This window comes from Hippocampus comes, unplaced genomic scaffold, assembly GCF_001891065.2.
Source record: "Hippocampus comes isolate QL1 unplaced genomic scaffold, H_comes_QL1_v1.1 scaffold428, whole genome shotgun sequence".
Taxonomy (NCBI): domain Eukaryota; kingdom Metazoa; phylum Chordata; class Actinopteri; order Syngnathiformes; family Syngnathidae; genus Hippocampus; species Hippocampus comes.
The window spans coordinates 307,123-319,466 of NW_017806065.1; the positions used below are offsets into that span (position 1 = coordinate 307,123).

The 12,344-nt window shown below is 46.3% G+C and overlaps 1 protein-coding gene across 1 annotated transcript in view; it reads left to right on the forward strand.

Moving 5' to 3' along the window:
- The first annotated feature begins 1,390 nt into the window (after positions 1-1,390).
- Positions 1,391-12,344, forward strand: part of onecut2 (one cut homeobox 2) — a 22,312-nt gene continuing 11,358 nt past the window's right edge. The window contains exon 1 of the mRNA XM_019893457.1: positions 1,391-2,935. Coding sequence (XP_019749016.1) covers positions 1,738-2,935 — 1,198 coding nt within the window. The 5' untranslated portion in view covers positions 1,391-1,737. The remainder of the gene's footprint in view (positions 2,936-12,344) is intronic.

The following is a 12,344-nucleotide window of genomic DNA, read 5'->3' on the forward strand; positions in this document are numbered from 1 at the left end:
TCGATCCGAAGAACAAAAATGTTCCGTTGCCTTGAGATCACTTAAAGCAAATTTCAAACTTTTACTCCACAGTTTAAAGTCAATTTGCTTGGTTGACACAACGCAACACATTCATCAAATTACTGTTCTATCAATTTTTTGCTTTGTTGAAGCATGCTTATAATCAAAATAAGCACTTTTACCTGGTATGCCTACTCAAACATGAACACTTGTATTTGATTTCACTGTTTGTATTTTAAGCTATTGCGTAAAGAAGCACAAAGAGAATGCAGCAGCATTTCAGGAATATCGGTTTTAGGCTGGTTGTATCGCTTTCTGCTTCCTGCCACCTTTATCTTAACAATCAGAGGCAGAGGGTGATGAGGTAAGAGCTAAAATGAGATCAAATTTTAATGATCCCTGTGGGCAAATTGTTCCCTGGCAGCTGCAGCAACAGCCGAGGCAAACAGCACCCTCAGCCCATTACAAAAAAAACCTTGCAGATTAGTGTGTGTCCGTGTGTGTGTGTCCGTGTGTGTGTGTGTGTGTGTGTGTGTGTGTGTGTGTGTGTGTGTCCCACCAAAGCTTTGTTACCCTTACATAGATTTTACAGTATCAATGTATTGTTCATGCATTTATGGAAATTCCAAGACTCCAGGTCATTTTTTATTACAACTGTCCTTTAGCTTGATTTTTATGAGACTACCTATATTTTTTTTCCATTTACTGCACACCAACTGCCTTTGGCCTGCACTCTGATACAGTAAAGAGAAAGAGCTGCATCAAAATGTCTGCCTTGGCACAGATAATACATTTTGACTGACAGTTTCCAAGGTATTTATGTGTATTGTTAATGATTGTGGTTTGCAGTGTTGCGTGGCAAATTCATGCAAATTAAAAAAAAAAACAATCCCGATGTTGCAGCGGCAGTCCCTCACCACTGCAACCTTTCATGAGCTTTGTTTCTCTTGTTAAGTAGGATTTCCGTGCAGCTCTTTTATTTGATTCTGATTCAATGTTTTCGTGTGACCAACAAGTGTAACTACTTTTAACATGTTCATGGGTAGCTCGGATAGAAGCAATTAATAAACAGGAATGGTGGACTAAAGCTTTGTAACGGAAATGAGCATGTGATTTAAAATACAATTTAAATATTTATTATGTTCTGTGCGGTGTGAGTGCCCTCGTATAATGTAATTAATTTACTTTTCTACAAGTTTCATCCGTACTATTGAAAAAAAATGAAGCGAGTTAATTTATTTATCCCAACCGGATCATCATCACCCAGGACAATCGTGCACGTCCCGCCCACTACGTCCTCGAACGTATCTGATTGGTTAAGATCCCGCTCAGTCAAAAAAGGGTGCCGCCCCTATTTAAGATCTGCTCATTTCCACTCCTCCCTTCGGCAGCAGGTTGGGTTGAGCGGTCCACAAGGGGACCGTGGACAGCTCCCGTCTGAGGGGCAGAGCACCACAGGAGGAGGAGAGGGCTGGACATGGGGGAGCCGCCGCACAGGCCCGTATGATCGAGATCAACACGATTTGGATGTGCAGCCACCGGGGAAGAGAAACACAAAGAGAGCAGAGCGGAGAGGCCATCGGAGGACGGGGAAGAGAAGCGAGGAAGTGAAGGGGAAAAGGGGGGATACGGCTCCTGACCCATCCCGGCGCATCAGGGCGGAGAGGAGGAGAGGAGAGGAGAGGAGCGAAGAAGGAGACATATTTCCGCTCGACCTGATGGACTGACGACAGATGAATGAAGACTGCCTACACTAACGCCTATCGATGCCTGGCCAAGGACCTGGACGCGTACGCCATGAATCCGGACATGACAATGGACGGCATCGGCAGCCTGCACGGCGGGGTGGCGGTGAGCTCCGTGGCCCCTGACGTGGAGCTGATGAGCGGCCACAGCCCTCACCACGGCCGCGGGAGCTCCTCGGGGGCGGTGGGGGGCCACGGGGCGGCGGCAGCGGCTGCCCTGCGGATACACCAGGACCTGGCCGCCGCTGCCGCGTCATCCCGCTCGGCCATGGTGTCCGGCATGGCCAGCATACTGGACGGCAGCGGGGAGTACCGTCCGGATCTGTCCCTGCCGCTGCACCACGCCATGAGCGTGCCCTGCGACACGTCCTCTCCCGGGATGGGGATGAGCGGCACTTATACCACCTTAACCCCGCTGCAGCCGCTCCCCCCCATCTCCACCGTGTCCGACAAGTTCCATCACCACCACCATCACCAGCGGCTTTCCGGCAACGTCAGCGGCAGCTTCACTCTGATGCGCGACGAGCGCGGGCTGCCGGGCATGAACAACCTGTACAACCCCTACCACAAGGATCCCATGTCCGGGATGGGTCAGAGTCTCTCCCCGGTGCTCGGTAACGGCCTGGGCTCTCTCCACAACACCCAGCAGGGTCTCCACAACTACGGCACCGCGACGCACGGAGGTCACGACAAGATGCTCAACTTCGACCCCACCGCCTCTATGCTCACCAGAGCGGACCACCACCACCAGCACCGAGGCCTCGGCGGCCCGGCGGGCGGCATCTTGCCGCACCTGAACGGGATGCACCACCCGGGACATGCGGTGTCGTCGGCGGGACAGCACCCCCACCCTCACCTCCACTCTCCGTCCCATGGGCCCGTGTTGGCTTCCACCAGGGAAAGACCGCCCTCCTCCTCCGGGACGCAGGGGGGCAACAGTTCGGGGCAGCTGGAGGAGATCAACACCAAGGAGGTGGCGCAGAGGATCACGGCCGAGCTGAAAAGGTACAGCATTCCCCAGGCCATCTTCGCCCAGAGGGTCCTGTGTCGCTCCCAGGGGACCCTGTCGGACCTGCTGAGGAACCCCAAACCCTGGAGTAAACTAAAGTCGGGCAGGGAGACCTTCAGGCGGATGTGGAAGTGGCTGCAGGAGCCTGAGTTCCAGAGGATGTCGGCTCTCAGATTGGCAGGTACCTCGTTTTCTGAATTTGCTCTGCTTTGCGCGAGAATTTAGCAAAACATAAATCCACGACTTCTTTTTCCGAATACCGTCCAAATACGGTCGATGCGTTTGGCTGGATTTGTGTACACGTGTCGCCAATGAGGGGAAAGGAAAAGAAACAAGAACGATCTCGTGAACCCGTTAAATGTACTTTGAATTACACGCCATTATGTTTACCATTATTGATCAACAAAAAGGCGATCGATGGGGAATGACCAGGTCAGAGGATTTCCCTCCAAACACACCGTTCACCTCACAATATGTCCCCACCGAAGACACGCTCGCACTAAATGACAGTGCACCGTCGTCGTTGAAAAGTCTATTCGAGCGATTTGTTGCTTACTATAAGATTGAGCCACGCTTGATTCAATCGTTGAGCGGCCACTGTATTACTTTAGTTGAGTGGGGGAGATAGATAGACGTGTGTTTGGGGGGTGGGGGGGGGGGTTGTTATCGAAACAAATTCAGCTTGCTTGAGGGGCTCAGGAGGTTGTGACAGAAAGGTTGTCAATTCAATTGGTCTGGGGCCCCCTCTAGTGAGGAACCTGGTTTGTGTCCCAACAACAACCCCTCATTGTCTGCAGGGGACAGCCACAGCAGCAGGGACCCTATAAAAGGTTCAGGGTTTTTTTTTTTTTATTGTGAGTTTTTGTGTGTGTGTGTTTATTTTTTCGTTTTAAGATGTTGTTGGAGAGGCGTGAGCATGGTGGTGAAATGTACCAAAAGGAGCATTAAGTGATATTGCTGAGGTTTAGTTGTGCTGTACAAGCAGTTTTGTGATGTTCACTCAGTGAAGGCAAGGTTTATTTCACCTTTCTCTTCAAAAAGGCACATTTGTTTTTGGAGTCATAAAATAGTGTTGGGTTTCTGAGTGCAAAACACATAAATGAGAATTATTTTTGCATCTAATGATGACTTACTTCCTCAACCATGTAGAGTAAAGAAAGCAATGCTGCACATGTATTTTCATTTCATTTTAGCACGTTGTATTTTTTTTTTATGACCAGCAAAAAAAAAAAAAAAGATCGATATATTTGAAAGAGAATTATGGATTACAATTGAATAAAGTAAACAAAGCATTCAGCAATAAATCTGATTGAAGAAAAAAAATGCTAAAATCAAAAAGGAAATGTGGGGAGGAAAATTGTTTGATTTCAAGTCATTGGTGGATGTGGTTATCTGCAGTTAAATATCAATTTTGATTTGTAGTCAGGATGGACATTTGTCAAATGCTAACGCTCTTCAAATATTTGGGGTTTTCAAATGATGTTACTCTATGTTATGGTATGATCATGTTGAAACGTATGTTTAAAAAAAAGTACAGTAAAAAGTGTGGCTTGCTTCAATAATCCGTGTGGTACATGAAGCCAAAACTGTTCAAATAAGGCTTGTTGTTCAATCCAAAACAATCAGACGTGGGATTTATTTTTTGACCTCTTTCAATTGTAGTGCTAGTATTTTGACTTTGGCAAGCATAACCTACACAAATTCAATTTTAAATTAGATGACGTGTATTCCAGTTATTTGTGCTGTACTTAGTCGTGGTTTGCTCACATCAACTGATTCAATTGCCCTGCCAACAAATACGTGTCTTCTCTCACGACTAAAAGAAAAAAATTAAATCAATAAATGTTTATTTTACTGAAAAAAAAAGAACCGTGGCGTGTGCTTAGAAAAAATAATGTAGTGTGAAAATATCAAGGTCTATTTGAATTTTTTTTTTTTTTTTGTGGGAAATCCGCATTTTTTTCCGATAATATAAATCAAGGTTTCAAAACACAATGTTTTTAGGATTGTGGTGGCAGTTTTTGTTGAGATTTTTAACATGACCATGATGTTCTACTTTTGCGTGTGTGTGTGTGTGTGTGCGTGTAGATATATGGATATAGATATATGCAGTTTGTGCTCAAGCTCTGACAGATGAGATTATCTCTGCACAATTGCACTGTTCTTTGATTCCTCGATTTCTGCCCATCGACCCGATGGCAGGGGTCGCTTGGTTTTGACGGCTGTTGTTTGATTATATAGATTAACAGGAAATGCCTTCCGTGAAGGAGGGGGGTTGGGGCGAAGCGCTTTCATGCCATGTGTGTTAAAAATCGGCAGTATGAAGACACACACTGGCCAGCATCCTGCTGTCTTGTGGCGCTTGTTTTGCTTTGCCGCTTGACTTTTGCATGCGCAACATGCTCGCTGTGGTTATTTGTTCAACATGTACAATCCACTCCCGGATTCTTGCTTTCTCATCAGAAAATGTCAGCACACAAGAGCAATTGTGCACATCCTCCCTTGAAGTGAACAGATTGTTATTGCCGTGGTCGGTATTTTTCCCCAACGACATTTTCCAAACTCGAAAAAAGCCGTCAGGTGAATGACCCCGAAAGTCAAGGAAAACATGCTCGATTGCCAACAGCATGTAAAATGGCCACACTCCTCTCCTTTATTTCTCACCTGTTCCTTCACCTTTTATTATTATTATAATGTAGCTACGGTGGCCGCGGCAATCTAATTCTTTTGACAATCACGGCATGTTGTCTGTGTTTAAAAAAACAAGACAAAACAGAACAGTACAGCACCTATACACGTGTGTAACTTCCTACGACTGAATATCGTTGAAGGAGGTGATCAGCTGTGGTCATTGGAGCGCGAAGATTATGTATGTGGCCGCGCAGGGATGACAATCGTTATTTCATTGCACTCGCTCTTCGCCGATATGACTTTTTGAACTGACTATGGCACAACAGGGAGCTGCAAATCCTCGATCAACAATGCTACAGCCAACTCATAGAGCTCGGGTCAAAGGTTAGAGCTGCAACATGCGGATATTAGCTGTGGTAAATGTGGCCGTTGCGGGGCGGGGGAAGGCACTTTGAAGCCTCTCTTCATCTTTTCAAAATAAATATTGCTACCAGTTTGACTGTTGTGTATTAAAGCAGTGTAGTCCCTTGGAACAGGGGTCAAGAGCCACTCCTCTGCATCCACACTGTTCGTGCCGTCACAATTCCCTTGCTGAAGATACGGAAACTCAAAGTTGACCGGGACTCAGCGAAACTACTTCATTATTTCATGCCCGCTAGCTTTGTCATTTGGATGTACAGGTTAAAAAAAAAAAAGTTTTTGTTGAATTTGCTCCATTTTATTTTGTGCAACCACTGACAAAATAAAACGGAGTAATTTCAACGCATCATTTATTTCAGTGTAGTTATCAAGGGCCCTATTTTTGTGCCCCGTGCAATTCTAGTGCAAAGTGCACTGTGGTCATTGGTGGAGTTTTCTTCTTTTGGTCTCTTTGTCGACGCCGCAGGTAGAAAGGAGCGTTAGCGCCATTGTGGGAATGACGACAGCCTAACTACCTGGACCCATTCCCTTCAAATTCTGCACAGCAGAGGCGCGCACACAGTCTTTGACGTTGCGTAAGCAGAAAAACACTCGCTAGAGTCTATGCAAAAGATCGAAGCACGTAAAACACTTTTGTATGGAACTGCAAGAAGATCTCCATTGTCAGATGATGTAAAGTTGACTGCTGTAGAGACCGCCTTCTACACTTTATCGTGCGTACACGTGTGACATCCGCCCTCCACACTCACGCTGCACGCTGTCGTCATGTTTTGAACGAAATACGTTCGCATCCGCCACACACATCCGCGCAGGTCAGAATCTGTCGGCATCAAAGCCACCAAAATCACTTTAAGCCACCTGCGCCATAACTTAGACCTGCTTTCACGTGGTCTAAAATCTAGCATACGCCATGTCAAAGAAAAATGCCCACGGTCCGCCGGGACAGGAGTTGCGGAGTTGTAGCACGCCGGCCAAAAAGGAACAGCTTTTATTTTGGCTTAGAGGTGGATAAAGGTGCAGCTATGGGAATTTATCTTCATGACTTGAATCAATCTACATGGAGTGGAAGGGAACGCTCGAAACTTCAAGCAGAAGAACGAATGAATCCGACTCTAATCATTGGCTTGTCAATTTAGTTTCGTGTCAAGCCCCGCCCATCAGTTTTAAGGGCTCCGAAATGGTGACTTAATTGATACGAAAACGCGGCCGAAGGGGAGTCGATGGGGGCTTTTCCGATGGTTGGCAAACGCTCCAAGGTGCAGCCTTGAAATGCGTCCCGAGCGTTGCCTCTTTGCCTCGTCCTATCTGTTTCTCCCTCTCATTCTCTCTTTTTTTTTTTGTGGGGGGGAGTTGGGGGAGGGGGGTATTATGTGATTGTCAGGGGAATCGAACACAAGAGCAGAGGCAGCAGCAGCCCGATGAATTATTGATGGGGAATCTCGGCGTGACCCTCCTCGGTCTGCTCACTTCACTTCTTCTTCACCTCACAGCCGGGTTAACCAGGCAAAATGGAGGGAGGGAACAAAAGGGGGAGGGGGAGAAGTGCGGAGCCCATTGTTTGGTTGGAGGATGCTGCCCGTGACTCCAAATGAATTATGGATGAAAAGAAAACGATCCACAAATCAGTGTTAGAATATAGGCGAGCTCATATTTCCGCAGAAACCGTTCCATCGGTACGACCGTTGCGCAACTCATCAGCGATAGCATTGACAACGAAGAAAAAACACGAAGCAAAATGGGATGGCGTGGATGACTCATCCCGTCATAGGATGAGCTCACATTTGTTCATCTGGGATGACGTTGGAACTGTTAGGTCAGCGGATACATTGGCCCCGATTCACTAATATCTTCATAAGACTTTAGAAATGACACACTTGGAGACGTGAAAGTATGAACTAGATAAGTCCGGTCGTTTTGGTCAAATTGCAATGCAAATCCGAATGATCAGACTCTGAATCGTTTCCATTTGGCGTGTCCAGCTGCGAGCAGATTCAGTGCATTATTAATGAGCTGGACTCTGCTGTACAGCGCGCCAATTACCAGCAGTTACTCTCCGTGTGTTTTTGCGGCGACGTATTCGGGCTGACAGTTGCACAGATTCCCGCGAATACAGATCGCTTCTGTTTTCAGCTTTCTCTTCTTTGGACCTGCTGCATATTCACCGTGTGGCTATTGATCCATAATCATGGATTTTCGGCTGCTGGGAGCAGGCGTTCGAGCTTTGCAGTGTGTCCGTTTGCGATGATTTCGACAGAAGATGTTGTCGTGTTGGCTTGTTGTTTACAAAGCGCCAGCACAACATGTATACTCTTACGCTTAAAGGGAAGAAGAACATAAATATTTGTACGCGACATGACATCGCGACGTCTTGTGATTGTTCGTACAGGATTGTCAGGATTGAGAGTTATATTGTGTGATGACAGACGCGACCGCATCACAATGTAATCGACCGATCTGGAGCACGTGTGCAGCGGCTCTCGAGGTTCGTATGGTAGCGGTTTTTAAATGGAGTCATTTTGTTCCCTCCGAATTGGATGATGGTCATTTGTGCATTCAGAATAATGACATATCAATATAATGCATTGACATCATGAGATATTCTTTATCATCGTTAGATTTCGTTTGATGCGAGTTGCCTTTTAAAGACCTTGTCATTGAGCAGATAAAGTCGTATCGTTCATTTATCCGCTGAGTCAAAGTGAATTGCTAAATGCGACAGGAGAATTGAACCAATTCAATGGGCAAACTGTCGGCGGTTGTTTGTTTACATTCAAAATCGGATCGTTGCAAATAGGAGAGACGTCAAGTCAGATCACTTTTCATTGGCGTCCTCATCCTGGAACCTTCTATCTCGATTCTCTCTTTCATTGCAGCTGCGGTTGTTGTGCAAATGCCCGAGAAATAACATTTCAACCTACAAAGAAACGTCTGTCCGGTTGCGTGCATTCACAAAGACGGTTGAAAGTGGTTCAAGACAAGTGCAAGTCCAGGTGTTTTTTTTTTTTGGTTGTTGTTGTTTTTTGCGGAGGTAACTAACATGGGATTAGGGTGACGAGGATTGATGCTTTCTTGACATTTGTTCCCATTCTTTTGAGAACTGCCTTCCATCACCTTGACCAGGTCACTTTTTTTTTTTTTTCTCCTTTCAAACCGCGTCTCCTCTCAGCCGTCCGATAAAGCGAAGGCAGCCGAGGTGTTTGCAGGATGCAGGCTTTGATTGGCACCCGACCTGTGATGACAGCCTTGACTGCTTTCTTGATCGCCTTGGGATAAAAGGCGGGTTTTACTCTGTCCGGCAGGGTACTGACTTTAGAAAACGACAGTCAATCAAAGTGTAGGGATGCAGCACAAGAGATCAAATTGCTGTGCGATTCCACATAAAGTGGGAGACCGGTTGTTCCCCCCCAAGACATCAGCCAGTGGCCTTTGAAGGTCTTTGCTTTTGTGGCTGTTGTTGCTTTTTCACCTTTTGAGTGAAAGGGAAAGAGAACCACAAAATTCAGGCTGCTGCGCTCATGTTTTCTTTTCACCAAATATTTCACCGGCGGTGGTAAACACAAGCATGAAAATAATCCAGCAGCTCATCAATATCTTAAAAGTGTAAACATCGGCCTCGCTCCTTCTCACTAGCGGCAACCTTCACGGCGGCGGAGCATATCACAGCCGTCGTGCGGTGATTTATTCGATTTCGACCGTCCTCGGCATTTTTGGAGGTGTTGGAGTGGTACAAGTGTTACCCGGCTCGACAGAGCAGCACAGGTTCAGAGAAGAAAATGGCCCCGTCTCGGCTTTATTAAGGCGGTCAAATCAAACGTGACATCTGCCGAGCGCTCGTCCGATCCACACAAACACCAGTGGGAAGAAATAAGAGCGGAGTGAGCACAATCCTCCTCCACGAGTAGAAATCAGATCTTCGGTAGCCCCGTGTGTCCGCACTTTTCTTCCGACGGCTCGGTTGGATGAGTGCGGCGCGGACGAACTTCAGTTCTGATGTCAACGCTTTTTGGAATGAAGAAAATGGAGGTTGTGAGCTCGGCTCTCTCTCCCTCTCCTCACAAATAGCACTCACTCAACTCGGAGGAAATGGAAACTGGAATGAATGGAAAATATTGCAAATTGTCATCCATATATGTCATTTTAATTTTAAAGCACAAACTACATCTTTGAGTGGCGAATGAAAATTGTGAACGGATGCAACAATCAAAAGCCTTCATTCGGCTCAACTGCAAAACCTCCAAATTTTATTCTGGCCTGACATGATGACATTTGATCAAAACTTTCCCAAACATAACATAGCGTCCATAACATTCGGGAGATCTTATTTTTGTATTTCCTGTAAAATGGGCGTTAGAAAGAGATTTGACGAGATTACAACTTTAACAGTGGCTATTGTGGTTCGTGATGATGTTGCAAAACCAACAAGCAGAGACTTCGGACAGCGCTCGCCAACCAAACTTTACGTTCCCGCTTTGTCCGTTCTTTTCTCTGTGTTGTCGCTCAAAAATGCTCCGTCTCGCCCTCGACTTTCCTCCTGTTCATCGGTATTGGCGTCGCAACGTGGCTGAAATAATTCTGTCTGCGGGTGTAATGAATAAAGACAGGCGGCACGGAGGTGTCAGTCTCTGGACGGGCATTATGGCGAAAGACAAACAGCACTGAGAGAAATCAAAGGACAAATAAAACCCTGGCGGTATTCGACCTCGTGTTGGAAAACATTGCGCAATAACAAGATTAAAAGAGGTAAACCCAATTGAATATCAGGGTGAAAATAAAACATACGAGATACGACATACGAGGCCGCCTCGAGTGTCGATAATATTTCACGATGACTAATCGTGATAATCGGCAGATTGTCGTCGCGTGGTTAGCTTAGCGTCACAGCCACGTCGCCGAGAGTCGAGGGTTGGAATCTCGGCTCAGCTCGATTTGACATGTTCTGCCCATGCAGGTGGTCCGGTTTCCTTCAACATGGAGAGAAAAAAAAATTGAAGACTCCCACTCATTGTAGATGTGAATGACAGTTTGTTTATATGTGCTCTGCTACTCGCTGGCAACAAGTCCAGAGTTTGATGTCAGCTGGGTTCCGCTCCAGCTCCACCCGCGACCCCAATGAGGACAAGTGATCTAGAACGAGGATGAATCATCTAATCGGCATTCGGTGAAAAATAGATCGGTTTTCGTTTGATAGCTCTGGTCTGCGTGTTGCCTCAGCGGCCTGCGAATGTGCTGATGTGCGTCTGTAGTGGATCAATGCTCAGCTGATGCTCTGATACTGACACCAAACAGCAACGTTTGTTGTCTCTGCTCCGCTTTATTTAGATATTCTGTGTGTGTGTGTGTGTGTGTGTGTGTGTGTGTGTGTGTGTGTGTGTGTGCGTTCGATCGGGAAGCAGCAGTTTGGGCTGGGCCCGTGCGTTGAGGTGCATGTATGCGGATCGATGGCAGTAATCCAGAGCAGATTAAAAGAGCATTAATACTGGCAACGATAAGGTGAACGCTACGGACCGAGATCTTCATTGATCTGTAGGAACCTGATCTGGACTGGTTCCTGGAAGAGAACGGAAGGCAGTGAGTGGGGGGAGGAGGTGGGGTGGGGTTATGGCTGACAAACCGTTTGTATTCCACCGAGAGTTTTCATGATTCTGAAATGAATTTTAATGACAGCTGTGGACCTTCCATGTGAAGAATCGTCCGTCATTTTGATACAATGCAGTGCCGTTTGTCTTGACTTAAAGAGCCTAACAAAAAAATTACAATTCTTGGGGTTTTGGGGGGGGGGCTGCAATGGATTATTGGAATGTCAATTCATTTGAATTCCGAATATTGATATCTTACACAAGTAAAGTGAGACACTAGCGTGGCCACGAAAGACCTTCAATTTGCAGAGCAAGGCACCGCTCATCTGTCTCTGCCCCAAATACTTCCTGAATTGAAGATGCCCTCCAACAACAGAGCAAAAATGTTCGCAGCAAATTCCCCTGAATTTTAATACTGCTGTTAAATCAAATGTTTACCGTAAATTGAACGAACGTTTGTTGCCGTTTGGAATATTTCCGCGACCTGAATAAATCTGGGACCAAATTGTAAAGGCCCTTCGGCGGGATGCAGCGCATTCCTAAACATTCGGTGTGTTGGTCAAAGTGGCCGTCGGTATTTTCGCTCGTCCGAAATAACCCCGCAGCCGGTGCAGGCGATACAACAAAGTCCATGCGTGCGACTTGCATAATTGTGCAGATGTTGATACTCGACGAGAGCGTGTTTACGTCAAAAGAGTGTATTGCGACAGAGCTAATATTGATAGCGTCCAATGTCTGGATTCAGCATGTATGTTGAAGTTCACTGTTAGCCAGCATCATTCATTGCTAGTTTGTGCCTAGCGTGTTCTGACCGCCCCCCCCCCCCTTCCCCCATGTCATTTTATTTTGTTACTATTGTCCAGATCACAACAGTGTATAGTTCATATTGGACTTAATCCTCAATTTTTTTTTTCTTGCGATTCTGAAGTAGATAGGATTTACAGAACAACCACCCCGCCCTCT